This window comes from Rhincodon typus, chromosome 3 (genome assembly GCF_021869965.1).
Source record: "Rhincodon typus isolate 14 chromosome 3, sRhiTyp1.1, whole genome shotgun sequence".
NCBI lineage: Eukaryota > Metazoa > Chordata > Chondrichthyes > Orectolobiformes > Rhincodontidae > Rhincodon > Rhincodon typus.
In genome coordinates this window covers 80,585,331-80,610,199 of record NC_063334.1, presented here as the reverse complement: position 1 = coordinate 80,610,199, position 24,869 = coordinate 80,585,331, and the positions used below count along the sequence as shown (strand labels likewise).

General features: G+C 37.9%; 1 protein-coding gene across 1 annotated transcript in view; it reads left to right on the top strand.

Annotated features, from left to right (window-relative positions):
* Positions 1–23,794, top strand: part of LOC109933513 (leucyl-cystinyl aminopeptidase) — an 86,190-nt gene extending 62,396 nt beyond the window's left edge. The window contains exons 9-16 of the mRNA XM_048593713.1: positions 5,669–5,800; positions 9,518–9,690; positions 10,931–11,028; positions 13,031–13,217; positions 16,536–16,692; positions 17,180–17,364; positions 22,329–22,490; positions 23,650–23,794. Coding sequence (XP_048449670.1) covers positions 5,669–5,800; positions 9,518–9,690; positions 10,931–11,028; positions 13,031–13,217; positions 16,536–16,692; positions 17,180–17,364; positions 22,329–22,490; positions 23,650–23,794 — 1,239 coding nt within the window. The remainder of the gene's footprint in view (positions 1–5,668; positions 5,801–9,517; positions 9,691–10,930; positions 11,029–13,030; positions 13,218–16,535; positions 16,693–17,179; positions 17,365–22,328; positions 22,491–23,649) is intronic.
* The last annotated feature ends 1,075 nt before the right edge of the window (positions 23,795–24,869 follow it).

Sequence of the window (24,869 nt, the reverse complement as noted above, 5' to 3'; positions counted from 1 at the left end):
CTCTCTTTGTTTATCTTTATCTCTTTAATCTCTGTCCTCCTTGCTTTCCAAAACTTTTCAGATCTGCTCTTTAAAGTACCTTATCCTTGGATTTTTGGCTCAAACAGTGCACCTGGAGCTATTAAATAGCTGTTTGTCACCTTTGTACTCTTGCAATAAGTCTTACCTAATGCTGGTGTCTTGGGCTCATTGAAATGGATTAAACTTCATCCAGCTGTCTGCTGTGTGCACTCAGACAATCATACCAATCAGCTTAGCCTGGCAGCTGGCACCCTATTCAGCAATGCATCAATTTTAAAATTCTTTTTCTGATTTTCAAATTCTTTTGCAGCCTTGACATCTCAACTTTTGTGCACGCCTCATCTCAACAGGTTTTTGCATCCTTGCTTGTAGCCTTTATCTTAATCAATAGCAGTACTTTCATCTTTGGGACAAAAGGTTGTAAGTTTAAGCCCAATACCAAGGCTACTTCATACAATGCACATTTTCCTGCTTGATACGTGAATGTAGTACGAAGGAATATTGCATTGTCTCGTGTGAAAAATGAGACTGAGGCCCTTTCTTTCCATTCAGGGTGTAGAAGATCCCGAGTAATATTAAAGAGCAGCTGAGAATTTCTTGTCATATCCCAGTGAAGGTTTGCACTTGACCCTAAAACATAGGAGCCATTCAGCCCTTCGAGTGCTTTGCCATTCAATGAGATCATAGCTGATTGGGACCTGATAATCCTCAGTTCCACTTTCCTGTCTTTTTCCCATACCACTTGGTTCCTTTGACTTGGATATATTTAACAATCCAGCTTCAACAACTCTCTACTGTAAATGATTCTACAAATTCAGTACCCTCTGAGAGAAGAATTCCTCAACACCTGTATCTTAAATGGGTGACCTCTTACAGTGAGATTATGCCCTCCACTCCTAGACTCTCCCACAGGGAAATAACCTCTCTGTATCTATCCAGTCAAGTCCCCTAAGAATCTTGCATGTTTCAATCAGGTAACCTCTCATTCTTCTAAACTCCAATGCGTACAAACCCAAACTACTCAACCTTTCCTGATAAGACAGTCACTCCATATACTAGATCAACTTGGTGAACCTTTTCTAAATTTCCTCCAATGTCAGTACATTTTTCCATTGATAAGGAGACCAAAGCTGTTCACAGTATTCCAGCTGTGGTCTGACGAGTGTTTTTTATAGATTCAGCCAAACTTTCCGAAAGAGAAAGTAGTCATTCATCTACAATTTGGAACCTAATGAAGGTTCCCACACTTAATCTTTAGTGGTTTGAGGCATTAATTGCTAGATCTGTCTCCAAGGTTAACGTTATCCTTAAAACACACTACTTGAAATGCATTGACACCTAAACAACACTTATAATTGGTCTAATGTCAGTTGTGAATCCTCTTGCACTTGTTGCTGGCTCATTCTATTATTGTTGTGGCTACGTTCAACTGAGATCAACTCTTGGAAAGCACCATTATTTCTGAGTTTAAAATGAGATGTTGAACTGAATGCCTCTCAGGCTTATTGGGATAGCTGGTTAAAGAGCCAAATTAATGTTAATTGATCACTCACACGCATGGTCTGGAACAATGATGTTTTATCCCATGTAGATCCGTCATGTTTGGATATAGCCAAAGAAATTACAAATTGGCATGGCTTGTTAAGTTGTAGTTTGATATATTTATAAATCATTACATCTCTCCAGTTCATCTCTGGTCCAGTGCATTTTTGTTTGAAAAAACCTTTTCAAACCATGCAAAGTGTTCTTGAGCTCAGATTACAACCTTAGGCTGCACAGATTGGAATCGCTGCCATCTACTGGGAACAATAGATAGAGCTTTAAAAGTTTGTTCTTGTTGATGTTAATAATTGTTGAAGGGTTTGTTTTGCATTTCACCATTAATGAATGCAAAAGCTCTGCTCTGTTCAAGTTTCTACATCATGACCGACCTTTTAATTCCCCAGAGCAGTTGCAGTGTTGGTAAGTGTGAAAGGTAAAATCCCCCTTTGATGGAATTGAAAGGTCAGCAGGATGCCTGCCTGCTGTAGTGAGGAAATGTGATCTTTTATTTTTTTTCCCTCTCCTCCCACTGTGGGTATCCTTACATCTACAAGTCCAGATCACCTTATTCATAAACACTGGCAATGGCAGAAAGGCAGAAAATAAAATAAATTTTAAGCTCCTACTTCTTCCTCACCCAATTTTCTCTCTTTTCCTCTTGTTAGAGGTGCCGACATTTGCTAATCAATAGTTTTCTGGGTGCAGTCAGTTGCCCTTAAATATCTTTTCTGATTAGTCTTGTTACACATTTTCTTGGCGAAGGATTATTAGTAAATAGTGGAGGACTTTGACATACTAAAGGAAGGTTATTATTAAGCTGGAGAGGGTTTAGAAGAGATTTACCAGGATGTTGCTGGGTATGGAGGGTTTGAGTTATAGGGAAAGGCTGGATAGGCTTTTTTCACTGGACCGTAGGAGATTGAGAGGTGACCTTATAGAAGCTTATAAAATAATGAGATGTATAGATAGAGTTAATGTTAGTTGTCTTTTCCCTAGGATGGGGATTTCAAGACTAGTGGGCACATTTTTAAGGCGAGAGGAGAGAGATTTAAAAAAGACATGAGAGTCAAATATTTTATACACAGGGTGGTTCGCATGTGGAATGAACTTCCTGAGGAAGTGGTGGATGTGGGTACGAATACAACATTTAAGAGACATTTGGATAAGTACATGAATAGGAAAGGTTTGGAAGGATATGGACCAGGAGCAGACTGGTGGGACTAGTTTAGTTAGGGATTATTTTCGGCATGGACTGGTTGGACTGAAGTGTCTGTTTCATGCTGTATGACTGTAGGTCCTTATGCATCCACCTTCAAGAAGTGGGCATTGAACAGTACTTTTCGATTAATTATATATAGATATATTCTTTCAATTCATATAGGACTCTATAAACCTCATAATTATGAAAGCATTTTTAAAGATGCCTGGTTGTTAGACAGTAGCACCCTTTAGTCAAGTTTTTCTCCCATAAATATATAAAGTAGTTGCAATTAATTCTGAGCAACTCTGACATTATTTCTGCAGCTCATGCAAATTGGCAGTTTTTTCACCAACAATATATTAGTTGGGTATTTTAATATACAAATTGTATTTTCACAGCAACTTATGAAAATACAGTAAATCTAATCATGTCTGCATGGACGCCCCCTCTTGCAAATGTAGCATTTCTCAGCCAGTGCATTTGAAGGCAGACAGAACCATTTTCTGATAATGCACCAAAGTGCTAGACTAGATTCTGTACTTAGGTTTGTGGACTGTGGCTTCTATCCACTGTTACAGTGACTATTAAGATGAATAACTCATTGAAAAGAGATTATTTTTCCAGTGGCAAATGGGACAAATTGCAGGACAAGATTTTGTATTTTACTATAGCTAGCAAACTAAAATCAACATGATCTAATGCAACTGAAACAAGCTTTTTACTTTATGCCATGTTTCCACATCTGTGCAGCAATATAAGATTAAGACCCCAATTTTTTTCTGTGCTGTAGAAATCTATGACTAAATGGTAGCTTTTCAGAAGGCTCACCTCTCCCTGACTTATTGGGTCAAATCGTTGAATGTCTTTCAAGTATCATTCCGTTCAGTCAGAATATTCCAGAATTAACCTCACTAGCAAGACGCAGAATAGCACAGCCTTATTCCTTAAATATTCAGAAGTACCCATCTGTTCCTTTACTGTCAAAAACAAAATCAGCTTTTCCCAGCATTTTGCATAGATGTTAACACAAAAACAGCTCATCCTGTTCTTCACAGTAAGAGCTACTATCTCTCAACAAGCAGTGATTCCTTTCTTTATCTGTTTATCTCTATTGCTTATTTCGTCTCTTTCTCTGTATCTCTCTCTTTCTACAAAGCAGCTGTCCCTTTTTCAATGTTAATATGTAAAATCTCTCAATTGATTTTGCATTTTCTTGAAGATAGGTCCAGATCTGGAAGGTTAGGGTTTCTATCTCCAGGTAGACCTTCAGTGTTGGCCAATGTATCCCTGTAACCAGAGTAATAGGTTTCATCTTTTTAAAGGAATAATTTTAAAAACACAAGCAAAGTCTTGTAAAGTCCTGCATTAGTAGCACTGAAGAGGACACTTAAGCTAATGACTTTCAAAACATTTCTGCACTGCTCAGTAGTCCCACCACATCACCCAGCACCACTCCAGAGTAGCCTCCGCTCAAAATATTCTGATGACAGCAGCTTCTTGGTGCATCTTTGCAGGTTTCTTAGATGAAGGCAGTGTTTCACTTTCAAACTACCTTTTTTTAAAGCGAAAGAGTAGTTAAGTACCCACTCTGCTTTCATACAGATTTATATCTGTAAATTTGGTTTTACCATTTTAGTCTCTTGTTGTGGCTTGTAATTTCAGCTCTGAACTCAGACAGAGAGGAAAAGACCTTTTGCAACTGTCATGCTGCATTCACCTTTTCAGTCTCAGTGTCCACATACTGCCACCATTATGCGCGTAGTGGTTTTCTACGCAGTGGTCCACATAGCATAATGTCAGAAAGTCAGGTTCTTTTTGAGACAGATGTCTTGAAGATCAGCAACACTAACTCTCTACACTACTACCACAATGTCACAGACTTGGGTACACAGTCTGCGTTCTGTGCTTACTGCTGTAACTCTACATTATGTATAGACAGTTGACTGACTGAAGACACTGCAGATTATATAGAGAGAGGGACTGAAGGCAAGGTGGTACCTTTTATATCGGAATATCACATTTTGTGATGTCATGTTACTGTCTTAAAGCTGCAGGCCTCCACGGTCTTGATTTTGCACCGTAGTACAATGATCTGTTTATATCTCCTTATCCTTCCTGTGGAATGCTAATGTTGTGTTACCATGCCATAGCGGTTTTTTTGGGCGGAGGCAGTGCTTCTGTTTCTGCTTATTTGTGAAGTTAAAGTCCATTCCAGCAGCTGTGTTCCACCAGCTATTGCCCCTAATTCCCTTGGAAGAGAGTGAGAGGATATGATGGGTGGGTGTGGGATAGAATTAAAAGTAGAATGAGAAAATATTTAAAATAATTGGAAACACTTATCCATCATGAAGGTGAAGGCTTACCGCAAGGGGTGTGTCTTCAACCTGTGAAGTCAAAAGGTACATGACCTCATTGGAATTGTGCCTAACAGCTCAGCCTCCCAACTTAACTCACTGATACATCTACTGTGCAGTTGGATGAGCACGTTTCTGCTGCAGACTAGGAAAAAGGTAAGAATGTGGTTTTGGGCACTGTTACGAATCTGTGTTTCTACTTTGCCATTTATTCTAAGACCTGGGTCAATGCTATTGCTGACTGTCCTTACATCGAGAAGCATTTAAAACTGCAGCTGGCTGATTTACATTGCTTAGGAAAGTGGTAATTAATTCTACAACTGATTTTCAGGATTGATTTTATTTTTTTTTTTCTTGCTGTCAGTTGTGACATCTCTTTTAGAAGAGCAGAAATGTATGTGTCTACAAGGCCCCCATAATTGAAGATATTTGTACATTCAGTGCAGGAGAAAATGGTGACTATCTGAAAAATCCAAATAATACAGGCTAAAAACAAGTTGCATTTCAAAAAAGACTTTCAAAATTAACAATTTTCTCTCCTCTCCTTCAGGGGGCTTCCATCCTTTTGATGTTGAAGGACTATCTTGGTGAAACAGTTTTCCAGCAAGGAATTATGAGATACTTAAATGAACATAAGTATCAGAACACAAAAAATGAAGACTTGTGGAACAGTATTATGAAAGTATGTGTTGTAATCTTAATGCTTATTGTAAATCCGGAATAACTATTTTGATCTTTTTAGATGCAGTAGTAGATATTCATATGGAAGAATAGCCCAGAATTTGCTGCCAAAGTAGTGGTGCAATCAGGGGCCCTCACCATTATTAATGTTTTATGTTGTGCACCTTGTAGGGTATACTGAACAAATTACAAATCAACTAATTTGCAAATCTGGACAATTGATGTTGCTGATGTTACCCTTGATAAAACGTCAGCTTGCCTTAACCTCCTCAGTGAGTTTTATGGAATTGTTTCTTAAACTCACTGCTGAAAATTAGTTTTGTTTCACGACAACATAAGTACATTTTAATGAAATGTATATTCCTGCCATTCCAATCACACTGTATGGTCCAGAAAAAGGAATAATATGAAATATGGAGTTTTGTTCCTGTTAATTTGTTGATGATAAATATTTGACCGTTTGTCTGACTACTCTAAGAATGTCTACTCCCATCTCTAAAACACCCCTTGACCTGTCCCCTCTTGGCTTATCTGCCGCTGGACTCCTTAACTATGCCTTAGTTACCTGTTCATTTGGTTCTTTTAGGCTGGTTCCCCAGCTTCTACCCCATATGAATTTGTGCTCATCTAAAACATTTTAGCCGGTTTTCTAAGAACCATACACCCATCGCCACTTTGCTTCCTGGGCTACTTTGCCTTCTAGCCTATTAATGCCTGGATTTTAAAATTCTCAATACCCTATGATACCCTATGCTCCCCATCTATATTACCTCCCACATCCCTGCTAAACTATTTTGTGGCTCTTCTAATTCAGGTTTCTTGTGGATTTCTTATTTCTATTGCTCTTTCATTCCCTCGTACAACAGCTTGCTGGTGCACCTTCAGCTGTGTAGGCCCGAAGATCTAGAATTCTCTTCCTACACATTGGAAATCTATCTACTCCTTCCCCCTTTAAGCTGGTCCTTGAATCCTATCTCTGTGACTGAGTTTTGGACTGGCTGTTGTAATAACTCTTTTTAAATATTTGGTATTAGTTATGAGGTGGCATGGGTGGTTTAACAATATTAATAGCATCATATAAATGTAACTTATTATAGATTTCCAAAATTTTAAAATTAGATGTAGAACAGGACTTTGTTTTGTGTCCAATTCTTTTTGCTTGCTTAATACGGCATTTCTTTCTTTCTCTTTCTTTTTCTTCCTGTACTTGATTTGACATATTTATCCTTTCTAATTTACCGTCCTGTTCTTTATTTCTGAAACCTTGAATCTTATTGATTAAGAGTATGCATTTCTGTTCTTGAAGATTTCGGATCCCCCGCTATCATTTTGTATTTGCACAAATTATGGGGAAAAAACTGTTTGGGTGAGGAGAGAAAATCTTGTTGTTGAAACACACCTTGAGATTCTGGGACAATGTTTAATAATTACATGTAGAGGATTTAAATGATTGCAGCTAGGAGTTAAACCACATTTGCAAATGATTGTTCATGGTGTTTGCTGCAGAGTTTAATAAAACAAAAAGATATTTTTTTCAAATTGGAGATTATAATGTTGTGGTCAGGATTAAATACAATCTGTAATGATTGAGGGTGATGAGAAAATAAATAAGATGTGATAATCGAATTAATTTACAAGATCAAATACTCCAGTATTTTCTCAATAGCGGACTGAATAAGTTACATTTATGTAGTGCCGTTCACATCCTTGGACAATATCGAAAGTTTTCATGTAAAGGTAATAATATCTTGTTGATTGTTAGAAATGGCTCCAATATAGCCACCAATATTTTTCACACCAAGGCCACACAACCAATCCAGCTCCTTTGCCGATAATTGAGGATTAAATGGCACATAGGGCATGAAGGATATCTCTTTTGCTTCACTTTGGATGGTGCAGTTGAATCTTCGTGGACAGACAGAATCTCTCTTCAATATCTCACCTGACAGATGACAAACGGAGCGCCCTCTCTGTCCAGTCACAGAAATGTGGTACTAGGTAAAAGTACCAATAACTTGCATGATTCTTCACTAACAAGAGACACAGTTGGATATCGGGACAGGCAGAAAGTGGAGCCGAGGCCACATCAGATCCACTTTACTCTTATTGAACAGCAGAGGCTAAAGGGGCCAAATGGCTTACGTCTGCCATAAGATCATATGTTTAAATGGCCCTTAGGGTGAGAGGGTAGGCTGCCATTCTATTTTTGACCATCTATCCAATCAAAACTAGAATTTTGTTCAACGTTTTTGTAGAGTATGTGAAAGTTGTTCTGTTCTTGAATATTCTAATTTCACCCACCTTCAGTACTTCAGAAAATAGTCACTGTACCAACCATGTGTAGGGAGAAGTAGGAGTAGTGTTATGTTTTGTCATGTCTTGAGTAAATGCTTTGTGATTCATACGTTCTCCTTATATTTAACATATTAATTGAATGTTGAAGAGGATCAGACTGCATTAAGATGATTGTCTAATAAAAGTTCAACTGCTAACCAGCTCAGCAGATCCAGATAAATTGTTTGAGTTTAAGGTGCATCTCTTCCCTCAATCTCTTTCTGTTCTACACTACATAACGCCCCCATTAATGTAAAATTAATGGAAAAATTGCAAATGAAAAATATAGAATTTCCTGCATGCCATTTTGCTTGTGCCATTAATAAAACCAGCCATCACTGCAGTGGCAGCAGGAGAGTTACAATTGTTCAATACTCATTTGTTGATGGATTTGCCCAGTTACGCTGCCATTCCCTACCAGTCTCTAGCAAACCGTGTTGGAAATGCATTTTTGTTTATGTCACTAACATAATGTGTCCATCTGAAGGGAAGAGTCTACTGCGTTGACTGTTGACCCTCATAGTGTCTGGTAGTTTGAATGTGCTGGCAGATCCATAAATATTAGTCATTCTCCGGCAAGAAATGCATGATAAGGGACAAGAAATGGAGAACATGGGTCTTGCATCTCACTTTGCCTTCAGGTTGTTCATTGGGGTCCATAGGGCTAAGATGATCAGTGCAAAGTATATAAGCAGCTTTTGTGAATTAGATAAAGGCTGCACAGAAGCTAAAGATTGGAAATGATGTCACTCTTAAGTACTTGTACAACAGTTTGGACTTTTTAATTTATAATTCATCCACAAACTTAGCGAGCCACATCAGTGAGAATGCATTGTGATGCCATGATGTGATAAAATTAAACTAGTTCCACCTACCTTCTCCCTGTTAGATAAGTACATGAATAGGAAAGGTTTGGAAGGCTATGGGCCAGGAGCAGGCAGGTGGGGTTAGTTTAGTTTGAGATTATGATCAGCATGGACTGGTTAGACTAGAGGGTCAGTTTCTATTCTATTTGACTCTGCGACTCTCTGACTATGAATCTATAAGATTTTTTAGCATTATTATACATTCTCAATTGTAGAATGCTTATCAAATTAACATTATCCAAATGGTGCTCTTTTCTGGTTATCCAGAATATGGAACTTGAGGGCTCCCATTTTGTTCATTTACCTTCTTGATTTAGTTAGTAATTTTTATTTGCATTTCTCAAATTACAGCTGTTTCATCAGCAACTGATCTTAGTGCAAGCAATAAGTTAAATTAGTAAATACATTTCTCACAGTATTGATACTATATGCTGCCTCTAATTAACTAATCTTTCACTGAGTGATCTCATGGTGCTGTAGTTAATCTCTCAGTACATTTGTATTTGTTCATTCCACAGGTTAAAAATGTAGATTTCAATGTGAAAGAAATGATGAAAACTTGGACACTGCAGACAGGGCTCCCTGTCGTCACTGTTAAATTAGACAAAACTGGTAATAAAATTCACCTCAGTCAAGAACGTTTCCTCAGGATCTCCATTTCACAGGATCCATCATCCTCACCCAATTCCAGGTACAACTGGTACAATTCTTGAAAATAAGTTTACCGTGACAACTGAAGATTCAAAATCTGTCTCCTGCCCTTCAGGTCCTCATGAGTTTGTGTAAGAATCTTTTATTCAGGGTGATTCTAATTCCACTGCTGGTCTAAACTGACCAGTGTGCAGCTCAGCTTTTTTTTCATTGTCAGTGTTTGAAAGGAGGATCTCTCCCTTCTCAGTATCATTAACATGACAAAATAAACCACATCTGCAATGACAGGTCTTCCTCATGACTTTTCTGAAGAAGGGTCTAAGCCCGAAACGTCAGCCTTCCTGCTCCTCTGATGCTGCTTGGCCTGCTGTGTTCATCCAGCTCTACACCTTGTTCTCTCTTCCTCATGACTGCTGATCTGGAAGGTTAGAAAGGGAAGTTTGGTAGCAAATAAATAAAGCACTGCACTATTCTGTATAACTCCTGGACCTGTGTTTGAATGTGATCAGATCAATCCACTAAAAAGATCTTAGTTTGATGTGGATTAACTAAATAAGTTTGATCATTGGTGAGCTACGTGAGAAGCTGTATTTGCCTTCCTTATCATTAGCTTCCAAATTTTCATGTGCCATGACATTCTTTGTGCCTCAGAATTCTGAAATCTCATTCCATTGAAATAATATATTGCTTTTCTAATCTTCCTGCTGAAGTAGTCATGTTTACATTTTCCCACGTTTTGTTCACTGACTTAACATACACATTTCCCTTTTCAGATTCCTCATGTCTTCTTCACAACTTACTTTGCTGCCCATCTTGTGTCTTCAACAAAATGACCAATTTTGCTTTCAGTCCTTTCATGTGGGGCCAGCACCGGTCACTGTGGTATTCAATTTGTCACAGTCTAACAACCTGAACATCATCCATTTGTCCAGCCTCAGTTTCCTGTTATTAAACCAGTCTACTATCCATGCAAATATCTTAGCCACTGCACCATTAGTTATAAAGGAGTGTTAAGAGTTCTTTTTTAAAAAAACTGTTAATACTTTACTTTCTTATTAAGTTGACAGGTAACAATTTGTAACACAATTGAATATACATAAGATTTTGGGATCATCTTAATAGTAGGTGGTAATGGTTAACTTCTTTGTGTTTTGCTTTTGTGTAGGAATGACTATTACATTAGAGACATAATGATTTCAGTTGCTTTTTTCCAGTCTGATCTCTTTATTAATTTTAAACCAAGTAAAACTGATTTGAAGCTGTGTTTTGATTTTTCTCAGTCACCTGTGGCACATTCCATTGACGTACATGACCAGCAGTTGCAGCAATTATGGCCAACCCAAGTGTATCAAAACATGGCTTCTCAAGAACAAAACAGGTGATTGTTTTTGACTTCAAGAAATAAAGCAAACGATAACTCTGCTGAGCAGTTTTGAATGGGTTTTTGGTGAGTTTTATAAGAGCTGTGGTTAGTCATCATACAGGCATTACGCAGGAATATGAGACTGACCTAAAACTGTACTTTCAATTATCTACAGAGTCCTGGTATTTAATGTTATTACTTGGAATTATACATTCTAATTAAATCTTCTTTCACTTAGAACACCGGTGAACATTAGACAACATTTGCTGTGTAATCCTGACAGTGTGAAGAATTACATTGACAACTAATTTTTGATTGTCACTCTGGCTCGCTGTGTGGAACATTTACATATACTTATATGTACTGGACGTTACATGTATTCATCTTTATAGACAGAAAGAATGTGAGCATGCACAAAGTATTTTAGCTAAACAAAATAGGTGATAGCTATTTTTTTGCTGAATGATTTAAAATCTAAACAAAATCTGGCAGTTAACTGTCAATTGTCTTTAACTGCTACATTCTCCATGACAAAGCCTCCACCAATCAGAGTCTATTTGCTAACCAATTAGTATACTTCACATACAGTATAAATATTAGTTTCTGTCTTCATAGGTGTATTTATGAATTATCTTGAGTGCAAGATGAAAAACATCAACAAAATGTGTCTTTTTTTCACCACACTCAAGTTCTGTACGAGCAACCAACCAGTTTCTTTTTGTTGATAGGAGTAGGTCTTTCTACTTTCTTTTGAATGTGGAAGATAACCGTTGTTAAACAAACAGAAGGGTCTAGGCCCGAAACGTCAGCCTTCCTGCTCCTCTGATGCTGCTTGGCCTGCTGTGTTCATCCAGCTCCACACCTTGTTATCTCTGTAGCTCAACTCAAATGTGTTTAAAATTGAATTAGTTAGAACATTGTAATATCAGTCATATGTAGTTGATTTAAGTGGCATTTTGTCCTAACTCGCCAGTATTCTGTTCTCCATATATGCCTACTATTCCTGAAATGTTATTTTCTACTAGTGAATACTGACTGACATGAATGCCCTCAGCCTCTTCTTATTATATTTCTATTCAAATGGCAAGTAAATATCTAATAAGATATATAAATTTGTGCTGAAATTAACATTTAAACACAATTTGTGATATCTTCATGGCACTTTGTTACATTCCTGAATAGCAGCATGCAATTCTCTGTTTGTATATAAGCATGTTAGAATTGTACACTTCCACCATGGAGATTTGGAGTGAAGACGTTAATTGCCCTCCAGGAAGAATAAGACCACAATAATGGGAAAGTCAGGGTTTATATGGATTATGATAAAACTTCCTTGGAATATGTGTGTCTATATAAAATATGTACTGAATATAGTTTTTTAATGGTGTAAACCACTTGAGCTACGTTTAAGCTTGTAACACTGTTTTATATTCCTTCATTTTTACATGCTGAAATGCTTCTCCCAATGATCAGATTTGTACATTGGTGTCTTTTTTGTTCCCCTTTCTCTCCAATTTCAGTCTTCACCATCATCACTACCAAAAGTACACTGATTTATTAAGATGCCAGCATCTTCCAGTCATCCAGTGCACCTTCCCTGTGGTCACTAAGAAATTTAGCCACACAGCTGGCCTTGCCCTCACTTGATGTTCAAACATTTAACTTTCTACTCTAGGTTGCTAGATAACATTCAGGATTAGGAAATGCAAACCATTTTCTAATCTCTGAAATAAGGCACCGGGCTAATTATACCAGCAAACAATATGGCTAAAAGTGTACCAAGTCTGTGTAGTTCAGTTACTCACAAAATACATTTAATACACTATCTGATGAGCAACTGTATGTAGCCCAAAATGCCGTCATGTTGAGGTTTTGATGGGTTTTATGCAGAACCGTATTACCTTGTATATTTGAATTAATTTCATCAGGCAATATTATTGTGTCACTTATCAGTGTCCAATTTTAACAGCAATCTAACAGTTTCATGGAAGTGTTTTTGCATTTTATTTTCTATTAGACATCATTGACCTTAAAGAACCGAATGTGACCTGGGTGAAGTTTAACATTAATATGAATGGCTATTACATCGTACATTATGAAGAAGATATCTTGATGGAATTACTTGGATTATTACAAAATAATCATTTAGCTCTCAGTGACCAGGACCGAGCTGGTTTCATTAATAATGTATTTGTACTTGCAAGGTAATTAGTTGTTTTAGATCATTCTGTTTTTTGAATTTGTTTACTTTTAGTACATTATAACAACTACGTCTTTGATGCTGCTTCAAATAAATGTTACTCACTATCATTGCTATTTTAGACAAGGTATGCTGAGAAATATATTGACTGTATTGGTTTCTAGCTCATGTCTAGAAGGATAGAATTTAAACTTGTGTAGATTGTTACTTAGACCACATTTGGTGCAATGTGAACAATTCTCATACTCATTTTATAAAAAGGAAATAAAAGCACTGGAGAAAGTGCAAAAACTGGTGACCATATTAGTAGCTCAATGGAGGGGTCATACTTACCAGAAAAAAAATGTACAGGCGGGTTCTCTTTCCTATAGAATGAGAAAATTGAGAGGTGAAGCCTTTAACATTATGGAGGAGTTTGTAAGACTAGACATTGATAAGGTGCTCCCACTTACAGGTGAGACCAGAACTGAGGGCTATTAACATAAGATGGTAATTATAAATCTAAAGGAAATTTAGAAAAATCTACTTTTTTCTAAAATGTGGTTAGAATGTAAACTTGCTGCCATTAGGAGCAGTTGAGGTGAAGACCTGTGTTTTAGGTTCAGTTAAGATAAACATGAGGAGAAGAAGAATATAGAGATGATGAGCTTGGAGGAAGAAGGGTGTGGTGAGGATCCATGGACCCCCTGCTGTTCTTTTGAGGTAGGCCCTTTGCAGTCACTGTGTGTTCAAGGATGGATTACTAGACTACTGTCACATCCTGTAAGAGCCTTTGAACACTGAATCTATACCCAGGGTAGCAATTGTCTGCATATTCTTTTTCATATTAAAGTAGTGAGGTTTTGCTAAAACTGTACGAAGCTCTAGTCAGACCACAGCTGAAATACTGTGAACAGTTTTGGGCCCCTTATCTTAGGAAAGCTAAACTGGTATTAGAGGTAGACCACATAAGGTTCTTAGGCTGATACTGGGTATGGAGATACTGTCTTAGAAGGAGAGGTTCCAGTGCTTAGGCCTGTATTCGTTGAAATTTAGACGATGAGAGGCGACATTATTGAAACCTACAAGATTTTTCAGGCACTTGACAAGGTAGATGCAAAAAGGTGTTTCCTTTTGTTGGAAAATCTAGGATTTGAAGGAATAATCTCAGAACAAGAAGTCACACTCTTAAAACAGATGAGGAGAAATGTCTTATCTCAGAGGTTTGCGAATCTGTGGAATTGTTTGCCATAGAGGGCTGGTAAGGCTAGATTAGTAAGTATAAGTTAAAGCTGTGTTAGACAAATCTTTAATCAGTAAGAAAATCAAGGGTTACAGGGAAAAGATATGAAAGTGGAGTTGAGGATTATTGTTCTGAGGAAGGGTCACCGGACCCGAAACGTTAACTCTGTTTTTTTCCTTCACAGATGCTGCCAGACCTGCTGAGCCTCTCTGGCAGTTTTGTTTTTGTTCCTGATTTACAGGATCCGCAGTTCTTTCAGTTTTTATTGAGGATTATCAGATCAGTATAATCTCATTGAATGATGAAGAGTACTTGGTGGGCTGAATGGCCTACTTCATATGGCCTTATTACAGTTTCAGTCTACGATTCCACTGCAGTACTGGGACATCAGCTACTTCTGCTTCTGTTGGAATGGAAGCTAAGACAGTACCCATCAGTGGCTGCACTAATTTTGGGTCAACAAGTGTTCCAACAATCCAGTTGACCACCATGTCCACACTGGGAAGGATGGTGCACAAAACAATGTGCAGAGTTGGTGTTAAACCCCTTCGTATGCTTTGACAGTATCCACAGACTTGCTAGTGCACCAAGGCTTTCTGGGGTGTACGCATTAGCTTTTTTCTGTATGGCACTCTATTAAAGTTCTCAAAAGGTGGAAGTAAGCTCAAGAAGCAGAAATAACTGCATAGACCTTTTGGGCTGAATGGCCTTTTTCTGTGCTTTAAATGCTTGAGACTAAACCATTGATTGCTGCCAACAGGAACAGTACTGGGACTGTTTATTTGGTGGCTCAGACCACAGTGGAGATAGTCTAGAGAGCAATCTCCTCATATTTGATTTCTTAGTATTAGCAAGACCGAGCTTCAGGCTAAGCAGAAACATGAGATTTACCCTTAAATTTCTTTGCACTCTGCTTTCATTGTTGGTCGATCTCCTGTAATATTCTTACTTCTTTGGTTCTAAAGGCAATTCAGATTCCCAGAGATCTAAAACATTTAATGGTCAAGTAGCAACCAACCAAATCATAGTTTTTATTTACAACTGTGAAGACTTATTTCCATAAAGAGTATTGTTTTAGAAATAGAGTCATGGGATTCATGGGTTTTTACATTGTTTTTATATGGATTTCAATGTCATTCTAAACCTTTCTAAGCCACTGATTAGGCCTCAGATAGGTAATTGTGTCCAATTCTGGACACACCATTTTAGAAAGAGTGGCCTTTGAGAAGATGCAACCAGAATTAAACCAGGGATGAGGGAGATGATCATGAAACTGGAATAAGACCGGAGGATGTTAAGAGAGGATTTAACAGAGGTCTTAAAAATGATGAGAGACTTTTCATAAAGAAGCAGCTTCTACTCGTGAGTGGGTCAGAACCAAGTAGCACAGAAATAAGATAATTGACAAAAGGAACAAGTGAGGTGAGAAGGGAATGGCCAAGTGGTATTATCGTTGGACTAATAATTCAGAGTCCCAGCTAATGATCTGAGGACCTAGGTTTGAATCCCACCATGGCAGATGATGGAATTTGAATTCAATTAAAATTTGTAGTTAAGAGTCTAAGGAAACCACTATTGATTATCAAGAAATGCTCAGCTGGTACACTAATGTCCTTTAGGGGAGGAAACTGCAATCCTTACCTGGTCTGGCCTAATATGAGTCCAGACCCACAGCAATGTGGTTGACTGTCAATTGTCCTCATGTAATTAGGGATGAGCCATAAATGTTTGTCCAGCCAATGATACGCACATACCATGAATGAATTGAAGACAAAAGGATTGGTTTTGTAATGATTTGGGACTTGCTGTCTAGGAGACTAATTTAAGCAGATTCAGAAGTAATTTTCAAAAGGGAATTGCACATAAACTTGAAAAAGACAGCCTTGTGAGGCTTTGAAAGAACAGGGAATAAGATTAATTGTATAATTCTTTTGAAGAATCAGCACAGGCAGAATGGACTGAATGGTTTCCCTCTTTGTTCTAGTTGTACGAATGCTGTTGTGCCTGTGAATCATGCTTTATATGCCACATTGAAATCCAAGCATGTATTTTTAAAGGGCAGAGTTGACTACTTACTGTGTTTTCTCTTACTGCCCATAGTACAGGGAAAATTTCAGTGCGGCAGGCATTGTCCATAACCAAGTATATGAAGAATGAAAGCAGTAATGCACCAATATCTGAAGCATTGCTTCAACTCCGCAGTATCTACTGGCTTGTACAAAAGAGGGGAATGCTGCAACTTGCTGATCGAATGGAGGTAATTATTTTTATCTATAGTGTCTAGTGTGTTTATCTGGACCAATTTTGTGAAACTATTGTATTCTACCTATCGCAGTACTGTAGCTTCATAAACCATAATCAAAGGGCAATAAATCATAGCAAGAAGACAATAGGAAGCATTGAAAAGTAAAGACAATAACTTAATTGCTTGTCTCAATCGTGTCATTATGTGTCATGCTGTTTTTGCTTTCTTGCTTATTTATTTTAGAGCAGCAAGTTCTGTATAGCTACTATTTTGTTTCATACCTGTTCTGTCAAAATTCCTTCCTTCATCTTAATTTTCCTATTTACATTTTTAAACATTTGAATGGTTTTGTATTTATCTGGTCGGTAAATCAAAAGAAGGAAGAGCAGAAGGTATTGCAGATCTTGATTTATTCAAAGAATTGGAATTGTTGTGGGATTTGGCCATATCTCACAACATCATAATCACCACTGCCAAACTCTACATAAATGTTTTTCAGAAATATATTTTCACGATTTTTGGAGACCTGATTAATCATCAGATCTGGAGTAACAACGGATCATTGTCTGAAAGGCAACTTCGTGCCACTCTTCTCAGTGTTGCTTGTGACTACAGCTATGGCACCTGTGTCCAAAATGCAAGTGACCTGTTTAACAGTTGGGAGAGCTCCAAAAATCTGAGTGTGTAAGTAGTGGCGCTAATATTATTTTCTTGCTGTTTTTACCTTTTTGAGTGTCGAAGTGCCTATGGGTTCAATTATGATCTCAAATGATTTTTAAGTAATATTTGTACTAAGTTTTTGATTGGCACTTTGATTGTACCTATGCTATAGGAAAGATGTTGTGAAACTTGAAAGGGTTCAGAAAATATTTACAAGGATATTACCAGGGTTGGAGGGGTTGAGCTATAGGGCGAAGCTGAATAGGCTGGGGCTATTTTCCCTGGAGCATCAGAGACTGAGGGATGACCTTATAAGAGGTTTATAAAATCATGAGGGGCTTGGATAAGGTGAAAGCCAAGGTCTTTTTCCCAGGGAATTAGAGTTCAAAACTAGAGGGTATAGTTTTAAAGTGGAAGCAGAAAGATTTAAGCAAAAACCTAAGTGGCAATTTTTTCATGTAGAGGGGGTGCATATATGGGATGAGCTGCTGGAGGAAGAAGTAGAGGCTGGTACATGAATAGGAAGGGCTTAGAGGGATATGGGCCAAATGCTGGCAAATGAGACTAGATTGGTTTAGGATACAAAAACAAAGTTGCTGGAAAAGCTCAGCAGGTCTGGCAGCATCTGTGGAGGAGAAAACAGAGTTAACGTTTCGGGCCCAGTGACCCTTCCTAAGAACAGTTCTGAGGAAGGGTCACTGGACCTGAAATGCTCCACAAATGCTGCCAGACCTGCTGAGCTTTTCCAGCAACTTGGTTTTTGTTCCTGATTTACAGCATCCGCAGTTCTTTTGGTTTTTTTTGGTTTAGGATATCTGGTTGGCATGGGCATGTTGGACTGAAGGGCTGTTTCCATGCTGTAACAACTCTATAACTCTATTCAATGTGCCTCACAAATACTATTTATTCATAATGTAAAAACAACCTCCGTGGAATCATATAACCAGAATGCGTGTTGGTCATCTATACTTTAAAATACAATCCAAAAGGAGAGAGATAATGGGCAAAAACTCACATTGATCTAGCACCATGCACAACTTCAGGATGTCACAAACTGCTTTGTAGCCAATAGAAAAGTATTTCTGAGGTGTAACCATTGTAATATAGTATAGGAGGGTACAGAGGGAATGTGCAGGTTTTAATAATTCTCCCTTCTCTGCAGTGATGCTTTTATTTAAGTGCAGAGCCCAGTGCTTCCACTGTCCCAGCTTTCCTTGGACAGTCACCTCTATTGAGTCACCTACCATTAGTGTAAGCATCAGTCACAATAGAGCTGCTTAACCCATACTCGGCAGGCCAGCTATTTAACCAGTACTAAAGCTTCAGTGGCCTCTGGAGTTCTTACCACTGCTGCAAGACCTTCTTGTTATCTTGCTGAGTTGAGCACATTTTAAATTTTGGGAAGAGGCCAATTAATTCAGATTGAACTGAGCAAAATAAAGAGTCATAGTGAGGTATCCCAACTCTGCATTCAGTTGAGAGCATGCATTCGGTCCTTTAACTGGTCATCCCAGAGACACATGATGATGCTGGGAGTTTAATCCGACAAAATTGATAGGTCCATCAGTTGTCAGTGCAGGGTTCGGAACCATCCTCAGTAAATGCAGAACAGAACTGAATTTTATGCTCGCATAAAGCATGTACCTGTTACGCCGCACTGCGACACATTCATTATAAGTAATGGGGACTGTACTTGAAGTTGGTAATTTATTTGTTTTGATTTGTTATAAGTTTTGTAGATAAAGCTATAACAGATAATGGCCCTTAAATCGTCAAGCTTCCATTGAAAATGGTTTTTTTGTGCCTAAGAATGTAATTTTACTGATTAGACCTCTGCCTTTGATCAGTTTTCCATTTTTACCTGTTATCCTATTCAGTGAGCTAGAAGGTGGTCTCCATAACTTGCTTGTGAAGAATACAAAAAAAAAATTCAAACCTACATGAATCTTTTGGTTATTAAAGTTATTTTTGTGTATTACATAATTAGGAACCTATTTAATTGGGATTGCTTCCTTAGAAGTGGCTGCTTTGGCATTACATAACAAGCGTTATTTTAAGTTGAGGTTACTCGATGGTAGCCTAATGGAAACTTTAGAAAATAAATCTCCTTTTAATTTTTTAGCACAGTTGAAAACTCCACACCAATATCTACGCTGCACAGGATTGCAGTTCTTACAGGAACCAATCCAGTATTATTTCCAGGTTCCAGTGCATTCTCTTCTCCTTGTTTCAGAAAATCATGTTATCCAGTACCTGGCAAAAGACACTGACATTAGTTTCCAGAGAAGTCCCAAACCTATTACCACCTGTAAAACTCACTCTAATGATTCTTTCTCACATTGGCCACATCAGGATGAATTAGGATTTCTTCGATTGCTATGGGATGCACCTCTTTGAACAAAGACTCTTTCATTCTGCAATCTGCCTTGTAGCCCATGGAAAGGTTACAATCTTCTAGCTGCAATTCTTTGTTTCCCTATGAGACCCCTCTCTCTCTGTCTCTCTGTCTCTGTCTGTCTCTATCTCTGTCTCCCCCATCTCTCTCTCTCTCCCTGTTTCCCTCTGTCTCTATCCACCCCGTGTCTGTCTCCCTCCCTCTCTTTGTCTCTTTCTGTCTCTATCTTTCTCTTTCAGTATCTGTCTCTCTCTGTCTGTCTGCCTGTCTGTCTCTCTCTCTTAATCTCTGTCTTTGTATGTTTTTTTTCAAAATCTCAGGGACAGAAATTCATCCCATTGTCACCCCCATTAAAGTACTGAAAATACTCAGCAGGTCTGGCAACATCTATGGAGAGAGAAATAGAGTTAATGTTTGACTTGTGTTTGATTCTTTTACGGAACAATGAATAAGAGCCATACTAAACTCAAAAATGTTAAATTGGTTCTGTCCCATAAGTGATCACTTGACTCTCCCCATTATCCCACTTACATTCAATTAAAACGATGCTTCAAGTCACTAATAATTTTTAAAACTTGGCAGCTTGTTGACTGATACTTAAACCTGGTTGACAATGGGTTTTCTCATAAGAAGTTTGTTATTGTCACAAGGTGCATTTTAAACAACAAACATTTCATAGTGAAGTTTTGGTTGAAAATCCTATTTTACTGTTGCTGTGTCTGAATGACCTCTCCGATTGTTTTATGGTAATTACTAGAGCTGGCCTGAGTATTGGGCTTACACATTGCCTTGGATAGAATGGCACATGTAGTTTTAGTTGCATTGCTTCTGTCTTTCATTTAAGGATTAAGATTAAATTTTTGAACACTGAATTATGCAATAAAATATTATAAGAGAAAAATTAGAATAGTAACAGCACAGAATGAGGGCATTGAGTCCATTATATCTGAGCTGAACTTTCTGAAATATGCGATATTCTCCAATTCCATCCTAACATCACTGTAGGTGTACCTATTCCCACAGGGTGCAACAGTCCTCCTACTCATTAAGAGCCCTGCAACACCTTCTGCATCCATGTACAAGTTACTGTGTACATCACTGTCAGTCCTAATTGTTTTCTTAATCATCCTCTTGCTCTCAATGTATTGATAGAACATCTTTGGCTTTTCCGTAATGTTACTGAAATAAATCCGCAAAGGCTGATATCCCATAACCAAGTTACCCTTCATTTATACATGCATTGTACATAGCACTGACCCAGCTAGCACAGAGCTGGCTTTTAGAGTGAGCAGGATCCGTGACACTCCTGTTTATATCTGTCAGCCAGGACTCCCTGATTGGGGCTACTAACCTGGTCCAATCAGGGAACTCATATTCTGTGAGATCCACCTGCTGACATCGTTCCAGTCACTATGATTACCAGCTGATATTTTTTGTGTCCTCATTTTGTTTCTTTAATTTCCAACATTAAAAGATAAAAGCTCATTATTTAAATATTGAGAGATTGCAGAGCTCTGATATGAAGAGGGACCTGAGTGTCCATTTGCTACTGGGTGTTGTTGCATTTCTAGTGACTTCGCTCATCTTCATCTACATCTGAAATAACCACAACACTGTGTACCATCAAGGAATAGCCAAAATTCATGGCATATCCTTGACTTGAATTGTCTTCCTTGCTTTACATCTCTCCCTGTGGAATGTCCAACTTCATCATTATCTGCTGTGGGATAATCTTTCATCCACTCCAACCAATTTTTAAAAGTTCAGTAACCAAGCAACTAGATATACCTCATGCACCTTGGGTTTGCCTGGGTACATGTTTTTTGAAGACTCTTTCAACTTTTTGAAACTCCCATGCAATGCAATTTCACTACAATGTCAGTTTGCAGTGTTCAGCCATAGTAAATGGCCTGGAGCCTTTAGAAATCATTAACAATATTCATTTCGAGCTGCCTACATGTTAGGCACTGAATTTCTGTTCAGGCCAAACCCCTGTAACTGAAGATGGAGGAAGGGAAAAAAAACACAGAAACATAGATTGTTTAAATTCACATTCAGGGTGCGTTCAAAGATTTAAAAGGAAAATCATGCAAATGGTGGGAAGCTGAAATAAAAACTAAGTCTGTAGAAACTCAGCAGGTCTGGCAGCGTCTACGGAGAGCAAAACAAAGTTAATGTTGAGTCCAACATGACTCCTCTTCAAAACTCAGTTCTTAAGAAGGCCTATCAAACTCAAAATGTCAACTGTATTTCCCTCCACAGATACTGCCAGACTTGCTGAGTTTCTCCAGCAATTTCTATTTGCATTCTACTGTTTTGTGTTTAAACACTATCTGCATCATCTGTTTTTGTCGATACTTTCGTTGTAGGTGCATTCACTAAGATAGTACTCAACATATGCTATGTACAGTTGGTGCAAAATAAATAATTACTACCAGAATCACTTCCAGATTTTCCTACCTTCAAACCATGCCTCTAAATCTATTGACCTGTTCCTGTTCTTTTCCATGTTCATTCTTAATCCATTCCCATGTCCTTATTCCTTTCTAAAGTGAATGCCTATATGTACATTTATCATTTTAACTTATTGCAGCTTACCATCTGATCTCACAATGACGATCTACACTGCTGGAGCACGTGATGACAAGGGCTGGACATTCCTACACCAGATGTATAATACTTTGCAGACGGAGGCAGAGAAAAGCAAAATGCTACAAGCCATGGCAAAAAGCAGCAATCCTCGAGAGCTGATTGGGTTTGTACAATACCTACTCACAATCTACTAACCAATTGTGAATACATCATGGAAACAGCATTACATGTGATTTATTTTTCCCCTGTCCCTTTCTGTAACGTTCCCTTTCGAATTACATTACAAATTAAATCTTTTTGTTCCTTTCGACATGCCGTTGTTTATAATGTTTGAAAAGTGAGTTTTACTTGTTTTGTCAGTTTATCTGTGCCCTCCAAAAATATGACTGAGCTCCAGTTTTTCCAGCTTTTTTTAAAGTAATATTGCACTCAATTATGTCCACAAGAACCAGTAGTATGAACATAAGTAATATATAGCATAACTACTACATAGTGAATCATAACTGCCATTCACTGTTAACATAAAATATAAAAGTTGATTGAAAGGGCAGAACAACACTCAGGGGTTGGGGTGAACTGAGAAATAGTTGTATGACTCAATCCATTGATTATATAAGTAACAGTCTCTAGGAGGAGCTAGTCAGTCTACAGTCCACTTCACTCTCTCTACAGTCAGTTATGAGTTGGTTTAGATCTTGCCTTATATCTTCCAGGAGTACCAATGTCTCTTTACCTAGTGTTAATATAGTTAATTAGTCTTAAGCTGATGTAACTTTTTACCTTACCATTATGGAATAAAGTACTACTTGTTATTTAAGTACGTACCGCTTCTGCCAAAGACTTAAAAGTAACTAAGCCTTCACCACTTAATACCAGTCAGCTCTGTAGAGTAGTATTAAAAGAAGGGTAGGTGGCAGGCTGTCTACACATGAACAATCCTAACAAATTTAACTCCAACTGCAGACATCTCTCATGCTGCCATCCTCATTAATGGCCAGGAAATCTGATTAGCAGCCAGAAGAGACTTAACTAATAGCACTACATAGACACTCACAGGAAATGTTGTGGATGTTGGAGACAGGAAGATCCAGGCTTTTTGAATGGGGAGCGCTCAGACACTCTAGGGAACAGGAGGTGGGATATTAGATAATAAATGTCCATAACTAACTAAATTAGACCCAGGTTACATGTTTTGCTTGAATTTCTGAATCTTTCTTTGATTTTAAAAGCGTTATAACTCCAGATCATTCTTCTGATCTGTTGCTTAGTGTTAGATGTGGGTTTGCAAATACTAAATACAATATTAATGCTTCATTTCCCAGGTTAATGCAAGAAAGCCTGCAACATGAAACAATAAGGGCACAGGAACTACCTTCCATTCTTGCTACTGCCAGCAAAACCTTGGTTGGATGTCTCTTTGCTTGGGATTTTGTAAAGGAAAATTGGGATAATATAGTTAAGAAGTAGGTCCTAATGATTTTTTTTCCATCTTATTTGATATTCAGATCAGGAGCTTCTTACAATTGAACCATACTATACTTTATAAATAGTCATAATTATCATACCATTCTCATGCTATTTTATAAGCTTCATGATAAATGTAGAAATTTACCAGTTTTATCTAAACTTATAGAAAGCCAAGAGTTAATGATATATTGTAATTTTTTAAAAAATAATTTTTTGCTGGTCTTATCAACCTGAGTTTCCACTTGTAAAACAGCAGGCCAGGCAGCATCAGAGGAGCAGGAAAGCTGACGTTTCAGGTCGAGGCCCTTCTTCAGAAAAATCCTTCTTCAAAAAATTCAGATTTTTCTAAAGAAGGGTCCTGACCCAAAACGTCAGCTTTCCTGCTCCTCTGATGCGTGTTGTGTTCCTCCAGCTCCACACCGTGTTATCTCTGACTCCAGCATCAGCAGTTCTTACTATCTCTTTCCACTTGTAAAGTTCTGTGCAACTGTATCCTCAAACCCCTCTGCTCTTCCACAATAAAGATTGGTTCTATTCAGAGATAATACCTGTTAACTTTTCAAATAGTTTTGAGCTTTGTTAAGTAAGATAGCACCTTTTGAAATCAATGCTAGTTTCTTCTAACTGGTTTCTCAATCTCAATATGTAATCATTTTAACCTTAGGTTATCTTAAAGAGAAATAGACCATGACCACTGTTAAGCTAACTGGTGCATAACTACTTGAGTTAGGTAGTGCTATGATAGGATTTTCAGTGGTAAATAACAGAACATGAGAATAAATATTATGTGAAGTGCTTTGCATTGAAGATGCTGTATAATTACAAGTTACTTGTATAGGCATGCTGTTACAAGCTCAAACAAAGGGGAAATCAGTATATTACTGAGAAAGCATCTTAGATTGAGGGTGTAGAATCAGTTTGGGTGGAGCTAAGAAACAGCAAGGGGCAGTAAATATGGGTGGGATTTGTTTTTCAGTCACTAAACAATAGCAATAATGTTGGGCATGGTATACATTTGGAAGTTTGAAATACATGCAGTGTGGTAATACAGTGAAAATGGACAACTCAATTTACA